The sequence below is a fragment of the Ambystoma mexicanum genome, chromosome 4p, assembly GCF_040938575.1.
Source record: "Ambystoma mexicanum isolate Mex_15411 chromosome 4p, UKY_AmexF1_1, whole genome shotgun sequence".
NCBI classification, from domain to species: Eukaryota; Metazoa; Chordata; class Amphibia; order Caudata; family Ambystomatidae; genus Ambystoma; species Ambystoma mexicanum.
The window spans coordinates 1,285,627,767-1,285,645,888 of NC_090927.1; the positions used below are offsets into that span (position 1 = coordinate 1,285,627,767).

At 52.8% G+C, this 18,122-nt stretch overlaps 1 protein-coding gene across 4 annotated transcripts in view; it reads right to left on the minus strand.

Annotated features, from left to right (window-relative positions):
- Positions 1-18,122, minus strand: part of PCNX2 (pecanex 2) — a 3,925,748-nt gene that overhangs the window by 2,546,560 nt on the left and 1,361,066 nt on the right. For all 4 annotated transcript variants that reach the window (XM_069606982.1, XM_069606983.1, XM_069606981.1 and 1 more), the window contains one exon: positions 4,002-4,093. In XM_069606982.1, the coding sequence (XP_069463083.1) occupies positions 4,002-4,093 (92 nt within the window). The remainder of the gene's footprint in view (positions 1-4,001; positions 4,094-18,122) is intronic.

Sequence of the window (18,122 nt, forward strand, 5' to 3'; positions counted from 1 at the left end):
AATGGGATTACCCTACAAGTTAGGATACTTTTGTTGTCTTCTATGTTTTATGATCTAAGTGCCAGGACAGTTTTTCTTCCCCGCACCTTTACCCTTCTAAATACTTATTTGCATCACTATACTCACTATTCAACCTCAAAACTGCAGGAGGAGCTAGCTTCCCTGTCCAAGCGGTCAACCCCTGGAACTCACTACCCCGTCCATCAGGCTTGAACCATCCTTCAATGCCTTAAAAACTAACGTCAAACTATGGCTTACCGATAAACCCACCACCAACTGAGCCCAATCGATCCAGCCTTACAGTGATCTTACATCACAATCACTGCGAGGCCAAGTACCCTGCAGCACCTCCGCACTTACGTAACTTGGTCAGATCAATGCAGACTATTGTAACTATGTATGTATACGTTCCTGCCTTACAGGGTCAGACTAATTTGTAACCAGTCGCCCTGTCCCTTTTGACTGCTTATTTCTGTACTTACATGTATATTGTAACCAGGTCGGCACTTCCGCCATTACTGTGCCTATCCTTCATGTAATTATGTATGTTCCTATTTCTGTTTGTAACTTGCCAAGTTTTCTATTTCTGTTTGTAACTAGCCAAGTTTTCCAGTGCCTAGCTACCTTTGGGTTAGGTGCGCGATACAAATAATAAACAAATACAAATACTTGGTTTCTACTTTTTTTAACATTGGTGTGCAGTGTAAGCTAGTCCTTTCTAGGGGTGGGGATTAGTCAGAGTAGGAATGGTAGGTTATCAAAATACATCTTCCACCCTTTATTTATTTTATTTATTTATTTAAATTTTTGTAAAGCGCCAAATGCCCATGGCCTCAGAGTGCACATAAAAGATGAACAGGGGTCAGGTGGCAGAGGGAAAGCGATCAGGGGAGATAAAAGGATACCAAGTTCAGCCTGGGTTGAGGTTGAACAGGTATGTTTTTTTATTTTCTTCTTAAACAGTGCCAAGTTGTCAACCAGGCGTATGTGCCCGAGGAATGAGTTCCATTGTAGTGGCACATGCATATCAAATGGGGTACCCCCAAAATGCACCAAATTGTGTCTGGGCTAAGCAAGAGTGGGGTAAGTGGAGTAGCAGAGGTGTCTCCCTCCTGTGTGGGATTTCACTCACTCGATATTGGTGCAGCATTTAAATGACAGCAGCAGGGGCTTGTGAGTGATCCTGTGTTGGATTGGCAACCAATGCAATATCCTCCTGGCATCGGATACATGCATACATTTGGGCATACCATGGATGGCCCGGACGGCATTATTCTGAGCAACCTGCAAAGCTTGTATGTTTGAGTGTGTTGTACCTGCTAGAAGGCTATTGCAGTGGTCGAGTCTGGAATTTATTAGTGCAGAGGCAAGCAGAGCACAGTTCTTGGCAGCACGAAATGGGTGGATGTTGTTTAGCAGCTTGGGAATAAGGCCACAAGATGATTGAATGTAGGAGACATGCAGTCTCATGGTGAGTACATTGTCCAAAACAACCCCCAGTGTCTTCAGTTTCTTGGACACCATAATGATATTACATGCAATGCAGAAGTTGGCATAGGCCAGTGCCAGTTTACCAAGACGGCCTCTACATGCCACAATCAGAAGGTTGGTTTTATTACAGTTCAAGGCATGCGAGTTGCTTGCCATCCATGCCTGGGTGGCGTTGTAGATTTTATTTATGGTAGCCAGATCCTACTCATACTTCCTGCTGAGCTCAAGGACGTCCTGAGTGTCATCGGCATAGTTCGTATACCGGACACCCAGGGCTTCCAGCAAGTCCAGTAGGGGCCTGATGTGTATGTTGAACAAGGTGGGCAACAAGCAGGAGCCTTGAGGGACGCCACATGTTTGAGGGATGGGGCCGGAGCTTTCTTCACAAACGGATACCCGGGCGGTCAGAGAACCGAAGAATGAGGATATCCACTGGGATGCTTGGTCGCAACAATTTACAATCTCCCCAAGCCTTGTCACCATTAGGGAATGATCCACTAGGTCGAAAGCCGCAGAGAGGTCTAAGAGCATCAGCAGGGCGGGATGACCTCTATCCGCTATGCCAACTAAGGTGGATTTAAGATCTAGGATTGTGGTTTCCGTTCCGTGCTGAGCTCTGAAACCCTATTGGCGTGAGCCAAGAATCTGGTGGTCTTCGATGTGCTTCTGTAGTTGTAAATATGCTAGTTTTTCCATGATCTTTAAGACAAATAGCACATTGTAATAGATTGATAGTTTCTAGTAATGTTAGCCTTTTTTTAGTAGTGGTGTAATCCAGGCCCCTTAAGAGAGGATGGAACCACACCCTCATTGAAGGAAAGATGAATGAGTTTGGTCATCCAGTGGGCCAGTAGCTCCAGTGAGTCCTTAAAGACATCGACCAAACAGCAAACGCCAATGTATGAGGTGGGTTTGAGATCTCGAATGACCTTCCTCTGACTAGTGGGAGAAGTCGAAGAGGGGTATTTTGTTAGGAGTAGGGTTCGGGTCCTGAGAGACATTTGTGTAAGTATTGCATTCCTATGGCAAAGTCTGAATGTTGCTAATGGTCTGTTTGTGGACTGCAATCTTGGCTGTGAAACCATCATGAATTTCCTGACACCATGCAGAATCACTTGTTAGGTCTTGGTTGGTGGAGGGAGAGTCCTGAAAATCTGCCAGAAACAGTTTGCTGGTATTGGAGCGTGCGTTGTTAATCCTGTTGTTAAAGTAGGTAGATTTGGAAAGTAATAATGGCTGTTTTGAATTCCTTCACTGCTTGCTTGTAATGCGCTAGTGTGGCTGGGTTAGGGTTCTTGCGCCAAGCTCTTTCTCGTGCTCTCTTTGTCTGTCTGATGACAAAAATGTGATCAGAGAACCACGTATTTGTGTGTGCCTCTTGTTTGATTATTTTACTTTTCAATGGCGCCAAGACTGAAATGACCTGTTTTATGGATGTGTTAAGGTGTTCCATAAGATTGGAAGACTCCGTAAAATTGGTAAGCGGCTTTAGGCTGGATGATAAAAGGGCAGTACATTTGGCAGGGGTGACGTTTTTAAAGATATGTGACAATTATTTTATTCAGGGTAGAGTATTCATTTTTGCTGGTGGTGCAGGAAGATTCAGGATGGCATGGATCAAAAAATGATCGGACCATGCACACAGTGAGATTTAAAAGGAGCCAACGAATAAGGGTAAGAGCCGTAGCCGGTACATGTCCAGTGTTAGGCTGTTAAACCTTTTGCCCACCCTGCTGGCCACCATCCTCTATGCTTCATCTCATTGACTTCGAGCACACAGCAGGTCCCACTACTGAAATGGCTTCTCGTCATTGTCCCACAGGAAGGAACCCAATGCTGCAATGCGGGTGTCTGCTCATGCATCCCAAGCCAGGGCTCTCACCAAGCGGACAATCCGGTGCAACATTCCTCCTTCCTGCTGCCAGTGTTTGCCAATCCTCTATGACTGGTCAGTGAGCACAGGGATCGTCATCCTCTCTGCCTTATTTGCTGTACTCGGATTCGCATTCCAGCACATGTCCTCCCTCAGCTCCAGGGGAGATGTTCAGCAGGCTCCCTAGTAAGACTTGGCCGTGGTTCACTTGGCGGGGAAAGCAACCGTCCAGAGATCAGAGTCCCACTCAGTGGTTTGGTTCCATCACCTTCTCCCTGATGCTGCTATAAATATCCGGGCATCAACGTTCCCTGACTCGTTAGTGTTGGTCCCATTTGGAGGATGTAATAGTCCTTTGTAGCCCACTCCTAAAGGGTACTTCAAGCAAGTGCTGCCATCTTGGTTGGCCAAGCCATGCCCCTAATTATCAATTGTAAGACACAATTATTAAAGCATAGTGTATAATTTAAGCTGTCTGCTTTATTACGCTTCATAATATGTAGGTTGTTACTCATAAAATATGTACCGATTTCTATACTTATCAACAAACACAATAATTATGGATAAAAAGCATGATTCATCTTAGTAAAGTATAACCTTGAGAAAAAAGTATCTTTAGACAAATGTACATACTTACCTTTAATGCACCAAAGCAGAAGATATGAAGCACAGCCACAGTGATCAAGCTCCGAGAAACACTGTATAATGCTGACATGACTCCAACTGCAGCTAAAGAGCAACATAAAGGTAATGTCAATAAGGTACATTATTTGCTTAGTATATGCCATCTTAGACTTTCAGTGACTTTACTAGTTCTCTAGACAAAACTGTACATTTGTTGGGGTGGGGAACCTCAACCTTTGATAATAAATATTCCTTGCTCAGAATTAAAACGGACAGAACTATTATTCCTAATCATTTGTACCAATTGGTTAGCAAATGACTTGGGTTTTCTGGATTCAAGGGGCTTCATTCAGAGATTGTTGGAATATGCTAAAAAATATTAAAATAGAATTTCCATGAGGTTTACAGCATGTCAACCTTCCTGTATTTAAAGGTATTTCTGTAGACTATTAGGTAATTCTATGTATGCAATTGCCAGATTCTATTGACATTCAAATGACTCTTAAAGAAGTACTTTTCTATAATCACCAACTCTCTACTGAGAATAGGATGCCTAGCATATTGTACTTCAACCCCTTAATGAACCCCAATGCTTCTTGTAAACTTAAATTTCATTTCTTTGGTAGATAAGATGTCCCACGCTTCCGAGCACTGTTGGGCTTACTTTGCAGACCCTCATTCAGACAGCACCTAGCACAGAAATAAGTGCTTTTAAATAGAAATCTCTGCCTGTGTTCCGTGGTAACTATTAGCTCCTTTTTAAACATTCTGTTTAATTTGCCTTCAGACCATAACCCAATTATTTTCTGCCATATGGTTGAAGCCTTGTCCTGGCGCTGCAGCCCACAGATTCTGTGCAAATTCAACCTTTAAAATATATAGAATCAGAAGAAATATATATATATATATATATATATATATATATATAAATATATATATAGACTCATGAATATATTAATTAACTGGTTTTTGGGCAAGGAGCTATAGTATATGAGATAGAGCATTGGAACCACATCATAAACGGACTGAAGAACTCCATTCAAAGCAGGTCCAGTGCTGGTGATCAAAATAGAGTGGAAATACAATCAGGCCGATTCATGGAATAATTAGCGCGGCGCAAGTGGGCAAAAACGTGCGAATCGCAGTGGAATAGCGAAAATCGCAGTGCAAGTGCGAAAATCGCACGAAAAGCAGCGCACGTCGATTCATGGAAGTCCGTGCGCGAGAAAACCAGCGGATGTGCGATAAAAAGTGCGCCGCGCACGTTGGGGCACAGGCCATCTAACAGCATGTGCCAGGTCACAGCGAAAATCGCACAGGCCACAGCGAAATTCGCACATAGCGCGGCGCACGCAACAAAAGTAGGCGGAACACGGGCGTAACACTCGAAATGGGGAACAACTTGCAAAAACGTGGGCGTCACGGGGGAAGAACAGGGCACAAGTGCGCGGAACGCCCACACGCTCGCCTACAACACGTATTCATGGAATAGAATAGGGCAAAAAAGCGCACGCTCAAACCAGCGCACAGACACAAACACGACCGCCACAAGAAAGCAGGCGGTAGCGTCTCTGCGGCTGTAAGAAATGTACGCCAAAAGGTGCGCCAACAAATAGCACCCATATACTGCCATGATGAATGTCCTATACTGTGGCCCTCCAGGACAAATGACGTGCAAAGGGGTACCCACAAACACGGACACGCTGACAAAAAATACGTGTGCGTGTATACCGGGGTGCGCGGGAAGTCTCACACGCGATTTGGCCGGGTACGTGGATTTCAGGGGTGCGCGGGAAGTTCCACACGCGATTCCATCAGGGTAGGTGTATTTCAGGGGTGCGCGGGAAGTTCCACACGCGATTCCATCAGGGTACGTGTATTTCAGGGGTGCGTGGGAAGTCCCACACGCGATTACAGCAGGGTACGTGTATTTCAGGGGTGCGCGGGAAGTTCCACACGCGAATAGCCTGGGCGCGTGTATTTCAGGGGTGCACGGGAAGTTCCACACGCGAATAGCCTGGGCGCGTGTATTTCAGGGGTGCGCGGGAAGTCCCACACCTGATTACAGCAGTGTACGTGTATTTCAGGGGTGCGCGGGAAGTTCCACACGCGAATAGCCTGGGCGCGTGTATTTCAGGGGTGCGCCGGAAGTTCCACACGCGAATAGCCTGGGCGCGTGTATTTCAGGGGTGCGCGGGAAGTACCACACACGTATAGCCTGGGCGCGTGTATTTCAGGGGTGCGCGGGAAGTTCACACGCGAATAGCCTGGGGGCGTGTATTTCAGGGGTGCGCGGGAAGTCCCATACGCGATTACAGCAGGGTACGTGTATTTCAGGGGTGCGCGGGAAGTTCCACACGTGAATAGCCTGGGCGCGTGTATTTCAGGGGTGCGCGGGAAGTCCCACACGCGATTACAGCAGGGTACGTGTATTTCAGGGGTGCGTGGGAAGTTCCACACGCGAATAGCCTGGGCGCGTGTATTTCAGGGGTGCGCGGGAAGTTCCACACGCGAATAGCCTGGGCGCGTGTATTTCAGGGGTGCGCGGGAAGTTCCACACGTGAATAGCCTGGGCGCGTGTATTTCAGGGGTGCGCGGGAAGTTTAACTCGCAATTTCAGCAGGGTACGTGTATTCCAGGGGTGCGCGGGAATTTCCACACGCGAATAGCCTGGGCGCGTGTATTTCAGGGGTGCGCGGGAATTATCACACGCGATTTGGCTTGGTACGTGTATTACAGGGGTGCGTGGGAAGTTACACACGCGATTAGGCTGGGTGGGTCCTCACAGGTGTTCCCTGTACACCCTCGACGGCCCCTGCAGGCAGCCCACAAAACAGAGGACTACCCTGCACACCTGCTCATGTCTCCCCCCACCCCCACCCCCCACCATCCAGGGGCACCCTCCACCAGGCCCCCACTCATGTCTCCCACCACCCCCACCCCCCAGCAGTGCAGGGGAAGCCTCCACCAGGCCCCCACTCATGTCCCCTTATCACCCCCACCACCCCCCACCAGGGGCACCCTCCACCAGGCCCCCACTCATGTCTCCCACCACCCCCACCCCCCAGCAGTGCAGGGGCAGCCTCCACCAGGCCCCCACTCATGTCTCCCACCACCCCCACCCCCCACCATCCAGGGGCAGCCTCCACCAGGCCCCCACTCATGTCTCCCACCACCCCCACCCCCCTGCCACCATGGGCACCCTCCACCAGGCCCCCACTCATGTCTCCCACCAACCCCACCCCCCAGCAGTGCAGGGGCAGCCTCCACCAGGCCCCCACTCATGTCCCCTATCACCCCCAACCCCCACCATCCAGGGGCAGCCTCCAGCAGGCCCCCACTCATGTCCCCTATCACCCCCACCCCCACCATCCAGGGGCAGCCTCCACCACGCCCCCACTCGTGTCTCCCACCACCCCCAACCCCCTGCCACCATGGGCACCCTCCACCAGGCCCCCACTCATGTCTCCCACCACCCCCACCACCCCAGTCACCAGGGGCACCCTCCACCAGGCCCCCACTCATGTCTCCCACCACCCCCACCCCCCACCATCCAGGGGCAGCCTCCACCAGGCCCCCACTCATGTCTCCCACCACCCCCACCCCCCACCATCCAGGGGCACCCTCCACCAGGCCCCCACTCATGTCTCCCACCACCCCCACCCCCCAGCAGTGCAGGGGCACCCTCCACCAGGCCCCCACTCATGTCTCCCACCACCCCCACCCCCCCAGTCACCAGGGGCAGCCTCCACCAGGCCCCCACTCATGTCTCCCACCACCCCCACCTCCCACCATCCAGGGGCAGCCTCCACCAGGCCCCCACTCATGTCCCCTATCAGCCCCACCCCCCACCATCCAGGGGCAGCCTCCACCAGGCCCCCACTCATGTCTCCCACCACCCCCACCCCCCACCATCCAGGGGCAGCCTCCACCAGGCCCCCACTCATGTCTCCCACCACCCCCGCCCCCCACCATCCAGGGGCAGCCTCCACCAGGCCCCCACTCATGTCTCCCACCACCCCCACCCCCCTGCCACCATGGGCAGCCTCCACCAGGCCCCCACCCATGTCTCCCACCCCCCAGCAGTGCAGGGGCAGCCTCCACCAGGCCCCCACTCATGTCTCCCACCACCCCCACCCCCCACCATCCAGGGGCAGCCTCCACCAGGCCCCCACTCATGTCCCCTATCACCCCCACCCCCCACCATCCAGGGGCAGCCTCCACCAGGCCCCCACTCATGTCTCCCACCACCCCCACCCCCCAGCAGTGCAGGGGCAGCCTCCACCAGGCACCCACTCATGTCCCCCTGCCCCCAGGTCCTGACGATACTCAATCATGGCAGTAATGGGCAGCATACCCAGCACAAACACCCAGGCAAGGATTGCATCCACCCACATAGTGAATGCAATTACATGATACAACCCCAATGGCAAGTATGTAAATGAACACATGTCCGTCACACACACATACACAACGGGTGCAAGTGAATGTCAAAACCCATATCATGACATGTATGAAACCAATGAGAAAATACCACAAGTGAAAGTTAAAAAAACATGTATTAAAGATGAAAAATAAGTAAACAAATCAAACATACAACAATGGGGATAACAAAATAAATGGTCCATGTCCGAGAACAAATGTAAAAATAAAAAAAAAAAATGAATCCAAAAACAAATGTAGTCCAAAGCAATGTCATGTGGAAGGAAAATAATGAAAAACCATTTCCTCATGGTGAACACAATAATCAATAAAAAAAATTATTCTTCAAAAAGCAAACTATATACACGAATATTCCAGGGTCCATGAGCCCAACACCATAAATGAAACCTACTACTACCTAATGAAAAAAATATCTACAAAAAAGTGGCCATTGTCCGAGCGGTCCAAAAAAGATAAAAATGAATAAAGGAAACCTAACATTAACTAACTAAATAACTATATACAAAGGCAGCGGGCAAGTCCTGCGGCTCACTCGGTGATGTTGCTGGCCAGGGCATCATCGAACTCCATGTCGATGTCCTGGAGGCGGGACTCTGTCCTGGAGGCGGGACTCTGTCCTGGCCCCGAGGTCTCACAGGAATAACCCCATGTTCAGCTCAAACTCCCTGCGAGCTTCCTCGAGGCACTCAGCCCGCCTCAGCGCCCGACGCATGGAGAACTCCTCCCTGACCATGGTGAGCCGCTCCTCTTCCGCCCGCTGCCGCTCCGCACCTATCCGCTGGACCAACTGCTCCCACACGGAAGACACCACCATCCCAGGGTTGCCTTGCCCTCCGGCCGATGCCTGCCCCTCTGATCTTGATGGCCCCGAACCATGATGCCTCCCACGTCGAGCCTGCTGCTGCCTCCGACGCCACTGCCTCTGCCAGCACGACGGCATCCAGGCTGATGGAAACCACCGACGCCGTCGTGCACGTGCCCTGCCCGATGATGCTGTCACATCTTCCATCTGCTGGGGTCCAGTTGCTGTGTTGTCCACCCCTGCTGGACCTCCGACTCCCAACTGTGCAGGGATGGGATCCCCACCGAGCTGGCTGCATTGGTCGGAGCAGGTCCACAGGGGGCCCTGGTGTCATCTGGGCCGGAAGACGGCAAGGAGAACGACTGGTGTATAGCCTGCACAGAGGAGGAGAGGGCCGCCAGATTTGCCAACACATGCAGCAAACCCCCGAACATGGCCGATCCCAATTGGGCCACGTCGGCACGGTGCACTTCGTGATGACGTGCGTGCTCCTCCCGGGAAGCATGCACGGCATCACGAATCACAGCCGTGCGCATCGCGACCCCAATCAGGACCTTCTCCACACGGCCAGGGGTTCCCACGTCCGCAGGTGGAGGGGAGTCAGGTGACATGGACATCCCCTCTACCTGCGGACGGGCCTGGGATGGGGCATTCCTGCTGGTGCATGGTGGTGCACTCACAGGGTCAGGGACAGCGACATGCACAGGCCCCTCCACGGTGACCTGTGCTGCCTCCTGCCCCTGGCCCTGGACTGCACCACTTGCACCAGCAGGGATGCCCCCACCAGGCCCCATGTGTGCCCCAGGGGCGGCCTCCTCCTCCTCTGTGCAAACCACCAACCTGGATGGCTCCTCACCATCTCCCACCGTAGCAGGCCCCTGTGGGGGCTCACCCACCCCTTCCGCTGCAGCCGTGGGGGCATCCCCGCCGCCTTGCTCCACAGCGCCGTCTCCGCCCTCTTCTTCACTAGCCGCAGTGTAGATGGAGACAAAGAACACAAGCATCAGGGTACTGTACAATGGTCCCCTAGACAGGAAGCAATAGCAGATGAGCACCACTGTCAAAGTACACTTCCATCATGTCCCTCCACAACACATGGGTCAGTCCAGGCAAAACACACACAGTAACAGGCATGGTGCATGCCATGGACATTTCCATGCATGTCCAATGGACTCTTGAAATATTCAATGATATGTAACTCACATGCATCATGGCTCATGCCTATCACATGCACACACTTCACCTCAGTCACATCCATCTGACCCCAAACACACCAAACACAGCGGATACAAGGGTAATTTGGCTGCTTCACTGAATCTGTGCATTGTCACACACATGTGTCATGCATCCATGGCATGCACAAGTCACAGACACGCAGGTCAGGCACACAGACATGGCTACCATATATGTACCTGGCATCAGCACCCATCCCTCACCCCCACCCATGTCCAGGTACAGAGACTGGCATGCTCTCATGTTCAAAATCTGCATAGGGCTCCCCATGCGGCATTTGAACACATGCAACAACCATGTGGGTCACACATCACTGGTCACACATGCATTACTATGATGTCCCTGCACACATACATGCATACATGGCCTATGGCACACATACAGGCAAGTATCATAGAACCAGCACACCGCAACATGCCCTGTCTCACACAGTAATGCTTGGACACTTACCGCTCAACTCCAGACGGGCCTCCCTCTCAAGGATCTGGGCGTGGAGCGCTGGGCGTACGCGTTCCAGGACCCTCATCTGGATGAAACTCATGCGGCCCCGGCCCCCCTCCACGAGGCGCCGGGCCTTCACGAGGGTCCTGGACCTCAAGTCCTCCCAGCGCTTCTTGATCTTCAGGACGTTGCGGGTTGCCACCCCCTCCGCGTTGATGGCAACCACACAGTCGGCCCAGATCCTCTCCCGTCCTTCCTTGCTGGCGCGGGACGATCCAAAGAGGGCATCATACTGCCCCAGGACATGCTCCACCAGGACACCAACTTCGGTGGCAGTGAAGCTGGTGCCCCTCTGCCCCTCTGGCCTGGGGTTGCCACTGGTGCCAGATGTGGAAGTGCCCGACATGGCAACCCCAGAGGCAGGTGTGGGTGGGCAACTGGGTCCTGGGGCTGGGCTGTTGAGCGATGTAATCCCAGTCGGGAGTCTTCAGTTCCAGCAGGGGTGGACACAGCAACTGGACCCCTGCAGATGGCTGATGTGCAGGCACCAAATGGCAGGGCACGGTGGCAGCAAGCAGGCAGGCAGGCAGGCAGCAGCAGATGGCACGTGGGAGGCTGCTCGGGGCACTGGGGGGCAGTAACTCGGCCTTCTGGGCAGGAGCGTGGTCTTCCGTGTGTTTTCGCGTGGCCAGCTTGATACGGAGTGATTTGGCACGTGAAAATCCTGCACGTCAGCGTGAAATCCGAGGAAAGGCCCTTAGCGCTTAAGCGCGTCAGCACGCATACGCGATTCTATTGGACCAGAGTCCCTCAGCGCGTAAGCGCGTCTGTGATGTGACCCGCACGGGTGTTCCCCACTCAGCACTTGATGACGGAGCACACGTGGAAATACTGCACGTCAGCGTGTAATTGGACAAAAGTGCGCGTACACGCGATTGGCCTATGTACGTGTATTTCATGGGTGCGCTGGCACTTAGACACGCAAGTACGTCAGCGCACCTGTATCCCGTGGTGCGTGGGAATTTCCACACGCTATTGGACTGGGAACTGGATTCCAGGGGTGCGCGGGTCACACGCTCGCCTAGAACACGCGCAAAGCATAAATTTGCGCACTTTAACAATAACAAGCTCAGACGCCAGGATGAACATACCGTTCCTAGCAGCAGTGGCAGTGGGCTACCAAAGGAGGAGGAGGAGGATAGTCAGGGCCAGAATATTCACACCCAGAACCAGCCTTTTCGGGATGCCTGATGACCAGGTGTATGGGAGGTACAGGTTTCCACCACACATAATACTGGACCTGGTGAGTGAGTGGGAGGATGACCTCACATCACCCACCCTGTGCTCCCAAGCACTCAGCCCCCTGGAGAAGGTCCTCAATGTACTGCACTTCTTAGCCACTGGATCATTTCAGCGGACAAGTGCCATAGTGGGTGGGGTGTCACAGGCCACCCAGTCACGCTGCCTACACCAGGTCTTGAACATCATCACTGCACGCCCATCAGTCCGCAGGCACATATACCTGCCCAGAACACCTGCAGAAAGGCATGCTGCCGCCCTGGATTTTTACGGTGTGGCACGATTCCCCAAAGTGCTAGGTGCCATCGACTGCACCCATGTGGCTCTACGTCCCCCCAGGGCATCTGAGCACATCTATAGGAACCGCAAGCACTGGCATTCCATCAACGTGCAGGTAGCATGTAATGCCAAGGGAATCATCACCTCAGTATATGCCAACTATCCCGGGTCCACCCACGACAGCTTCATTTACCGAATGTCCACCCTAAGCCGGGACCTAGAAGCTGGGCGGCATGGCGATACATGGCTGCTTGGTGAGTATGTATGCCACTGCACATGCATGCATGTTGGATACTGAGCAAGGTCACAACCCCACCAATGATACCAATCACCACCTCCACAGGGGACAGTGCCTACCCTCTCAGCCCCCACATGATGACGCCAATTCGGAACCCCACCACGCCACCCGAGGTAAGATATAACACAGCCCACATTACGACCCGGGGCATAGTGGAGCGCACATTCGGAGTGCTAAAGTCACGCTTTCGCTCCCTTGACCGTTCTGGTGGCCAGCTGTTATACGCTCCCCCAGTAGTGTGCAGGATCATAGTGGCAGCATGTGTCCTGCACAACGTTGCAACACGCCGGGGCCTGGCCGTGGACATGGTGGTGGCCCCACATCCCCAACCACATGCACAGCCACTGCGCATGGGAGGGGAAAGGGCACGGGGGGAGGCAGCCCGTACACAGCTAGTGGCTAATTACTTCACATAGAAATCACACCCCTGTGGAGTGCACACTGTCCTGGCACATTCCATCTGACAATCAATGATGACTCAACCTGACACTGATCCTGAATGTCTGGAGAATGAACCGTGAATACCATATCAGCCTGAGATTGTTCACCTGGAAGTGTCACAATGTGTGCATCCCTACCCACACAGACACCACCAATGCAGTTTTGTGGAGTTACACATTCAAGCAGCTAAAAAGAATACCCACTTGCAAAATGCAACAAGAGGACAGTGCCATGTCAGCCAACCCAACCCCAGCACCGCCACACGACACACCGTGCCATGTCATGCTATTTGCAGGTAAACAAAGTAATCCCCACAACATGACACTAGTGTCACTATGTACAGTGTCCCTATTAGAAACCTGCAACACCTGAAATGCTCACAGCAATGCCGGACCAACAACATACTTGAGCACGTACTACCATTAACATGACATCACAAATGTTACATATTAGTAGTCTCACCACCTGGAAATGCCTGCACTCCCACCACTACCAACTGTGCAGTGTTGGCGCCATGTAGAGTTGTAGGTGCACTGCTGCCAACATGGACCCCATCTCCAGACTAGAGGTCCTTGTGTAGACATGAGGAAGGGACCTGCAAAATGGGAGGTAGACACAGAAGATGAGTTACACATCAATGCAACATGCAGTGTACAACACAACAGCAATATGCACTAGGAATGTATACACAGTATTGACTACAGACTGCCCACACAGCTCATGGGAGTCCAATGTCACTGTGTAATTCACTGTCACTTGGGCACACCCTTTGCAAGCCCATGGAAATGGGAAGCAGGAGGGGTGTGTGTGACTCAAACCCAAGCATCTGAACCAAATACATTACAAGGCTGCATGTGCCCAGCCACAATGCAGCGTATGCCCACAGGAACCACGGAAGCCATCACATCGTCCCAAAAAAATAGGGAATAAAATAAATAAAAATAAAAATAAAAATAAGAAACAATCAAAAATGGCCATTGATGGGCCCGGGGGGGTTGGGGAGGCCACCCAGGAGGTCCGAGGACAGGATGCACACCAGAACCCACCTGCGTGGATCCTGGGAAAATAAAACACCTCCATGGGCTCATGGCCCACACGGCTACCCTGTTGTGGGAGTATCACTGCTGTCGCTATTATCACCCTGTGCAGCTGCATCCGGAGGTGGTTGCACTATGGGAGGCAGCCCACGCAAGGCCCTAGTCTGCTCCTCCATGGCTGCAAGCATGCGGGTGTGGTAGGTCTGGTTCTGGAGGATGAGTGTGCGGAGGTCCCCATGCAACAACTCACGGGATGCCCGGACCTCCGCCCTCGTTGCCTGCATCTCAGCTGAGAGCGTACGGGTGAGACGCTCCAGCTGCTGTTCTGTCCTTTGGTGTGTTGAAGCCTCAAGCTCAACAAGAGTCGTCCTGAGGTGAAGGAGCTCCTGCCTCAGGGCTTCCCTGTGGCCCTGGGACTCAATGGAGATGGCCTCCTGCAGAGTCGCCAGTGCCGCCCGCCTGTCCCTGTTGGACCCCAACATGTCCTCCCTGTGTGACTGGCAGATGGAGTCGGTTGCCTGCTCTAGTCGCTCCATCAGCCTTTCTGGGGGGACAATGGAAGTGGCCACCCTATCCATGGCCTGAGCCATCATCTCGGATGATGCAGCCTGTTGGGTTGCCATACCGTAAATGGATTGCTCCCATGCGGTATTGCCAGGTGGCGTACGGCCACCACGTCGGCGGGCACCACACCTGTCTGGGGCAAGGCGAACTGCGCCTTGCTGTGCCGGCACTGCCTGAGGCTGCAGGACTGCATTCCCCCTCTGATCTGCTGGCCCAGGAACAGGATCAGATGTCGCGGAGTGTGACCCTGCATCCGTAACCACCAAAGGCGTAGCTGCCAACACTGACATCCCCATGGAGGGTTCTGACCCTGGTGCAGGTGGTTGAGACAGAACAGAATCCCTCCCTGGAACACTCACCTGCGACGGCACGTAGGTCTCATCCGAATCAACACCTGCGTACAGCTCGGGGGAGGTGCAGCCAGAGACACCCCTTGAGAGCACGACCTGCAGCACTTGTGGGTTCTCCCCCACCACCACACCACGTCCCTCACTGGTGGTTGGTCGGCCCTCGGACACCTCCTGGGTCTGCACCATCTCCACAACCCCAGCAGTATCAGGTGCGTCTTCCCCTGCAAAGACATGAAAACAAAGAAATGGAAATAGGCATTAGCACCATGGCACACGATGAGGGCTGAGAAGCAAGAGAACCAGTACTTGATTGACACATGTCCCACATGACTAAAACCCTCCCATGCATGCACCCTCACTGCGTATGAAGTGCAGGCAAAGGGCACACACTGATGACACCAAGATGGAAGATGAACACATTTTCTGCATGCTACCTGGCAGTGGCATCACACATTGGCCTGTGATTGCCAGGTGAAACACACATGCCATCACACAGATGGCATGTACCATTGCTATTGAGTGAAGATGGAGAGGAGGGCAGCACCTATTCATTCAGTCCAGTTCCCGCATGTAATTGCTTTTCTAATTCTAACAGGTCAGATTTTTCACCTGGAGCTGCCAGTCTGAAATGGTCCAATTGCACAGGGACATGTGTGTACAAATGATATCCAGGTAACAAAGTCACTCCACTTTACCATAGCCATGTCAGACATGTGACTAGTGGACAGCGACATGGCTAGTAAAAGTGGGGGAATGCAAACAATCTGACTGAATGAACAGTGAAAAATAAGCAACTATGTTGTGGCAAGGTGACACTTCAAGGGCAACTGGCGTGCAGTTGGGCTAGATGTCTACTCTTGGCAGAAGGGATACTGCTATGGCCAAATGCAGCTGCGCAGGAAGTATTGCATGAAGCAAATGGCTGACCCATACGACTCAGGCGCACACACTCTCACCTGGCACACAAACAGAAGCCCTCCCACACACACCATGCACATGGATGACACACACATGCATGTGCACTCACCGGACAATGCCTCGTAATCAGCCAGATCTCCCACGCCTTGGATCTGTTCCTCCGTGACGTAGGTCCCAGCGACTGACGCATGTGGAGTGAGTTCCATGTCTACTACTGGAGACCCACCTCCAGTCACTAGAGTTGCGGCATGACTTGAGGCCAGCTTACTCTTTGCCCTGCGCTTTAGGTCATTCCAGCGCTTATAGCAATCATTGGCTGTGCGCCTCACGATTCCAAGGGCACTTACGATGTCCGCAACGGTCTGCCAGTGTGCCTGGTGTTGTGCAGGTGTGGTCTTGGATCCTGCAACAATGACCATCTCGTTGTCATGTCCGGACACAAGTGCATTCAGTTCGTCATCCGTGAAGCTGGGCTTCCTGGACGGGCCGGACTGTGTAGCCGTGTCTGGGGCATCAGCCTGTGCCGGACGAGCACTCTTCCTCTTCCGCTTGGAAGGTGGTGGTGATCCTGAGTGTCCTGCGCCGCTCTGGACACTAGGGGCAGGAGCCCTGGTGGACTCTGTATCAGGAGTGTGGGATTGCACACTCAGCATGGGAGTTGGTGCAGGCATTGGCTCTAGTGTGATGGTGTCAGGGGGAATGTCAGCAGCATGGACTAGGACTGACACTGTCCTGGCTGGGGTTGTGAGGGCTGGGGTGGATGGAGCCGCAGCTGCCCCTGCAGCCTCTCTGCCCTGCCTCCTTGGTGCAGCAGATGACCTTGCTGCCCCAGATCCACGTGGCATGATGGCATCAACGTGCACCAGCGCACGTGTCATAGCCCTGCTGACCTGGAAGTCAGCCATGGAGTCAGCCAGGTCTGGTGCCACAATGGGCTGGTCCAACAAGGGCTGAGCATGGATGGTGTCAGCCACATCAGCCTCAACGGGAGGGGGGGGGGATTATGGGTGCCCGTGACTGGTCCTCCACACATGGGGGGACAGGCTCACCCTGCAAGTTATGACCACGTCCCCTACCGGATCCACCACGGCCACCACTTGTGGCTCTTCCACCTTTGCCACCCTTGCGGAATCCTCGCCTCCCAGCCATGGCACTGATGTTAATGTGCGTATGGGAGTGGATGTAGACTATTGTCCTGGGCAATTGGGGGTCAAAGGGGTTGGGTACCAGATGGTAACTGTACCCTAGTCCTCTAGCAAGGCTGAATGTAACCCCTGGGGAAAGATGACGGGTCACGCAACGCACAGGAGGCCCAAAAAAGGGAGATGACGTGCACGCAACCCCTCCTAGACCACGTGTGCAGAAAGAAAAACCTGCACTACGCTGTGGCACCCAGTAACACAAGAATGAACGTATGCGTGTCACACGCAGCCTAGAATGACCTCTGAAGGGGTAGGCTACACACGGGCCAAGCACAGATGTTAGATACGTGTGTGACTCACCGTCTGCCAGGTAAAAGAGCGTGAAAAATGAGCGCGTTTGGTTGGCAACACCCCCGCCAAAAGAAGATATGTACGCTGTCTGAGGAGACAGGACAACAGTAGAAGGGAACACTGTTTGAGGGAACAGGCCCAGGTAAACCAGTACAAGAGAAAAAATAGAAAAAGCTGTCAGAGGTAACAGGGAGTACGAACTTGAAACGCTGTGAAGTAAATCGCGTGTGAAACGACAAGAAGTACAGAATTCACCCACTCGCTCTCCACGAAAAGCAGTACAAGGAATTGGTGTTCTACACGTACCTTATATGCAGGCCCACATGTACAGCGTCACTTACGCAGCGTGTAGGTGCTAGGCCCATTCCCACCAATTACACGCTTTGTCACTTCTGCGTGTAGGTCCATTTGCACCAATTACACGCTTTGTCACTTCTGCGTGTATGTCCATTTGCACCAATTACACGCTTTGACACTTCTGCGTGTAGGGCTATTTCCACCAATAACACGCTTTGACACTCGGACGTGTCACGCAA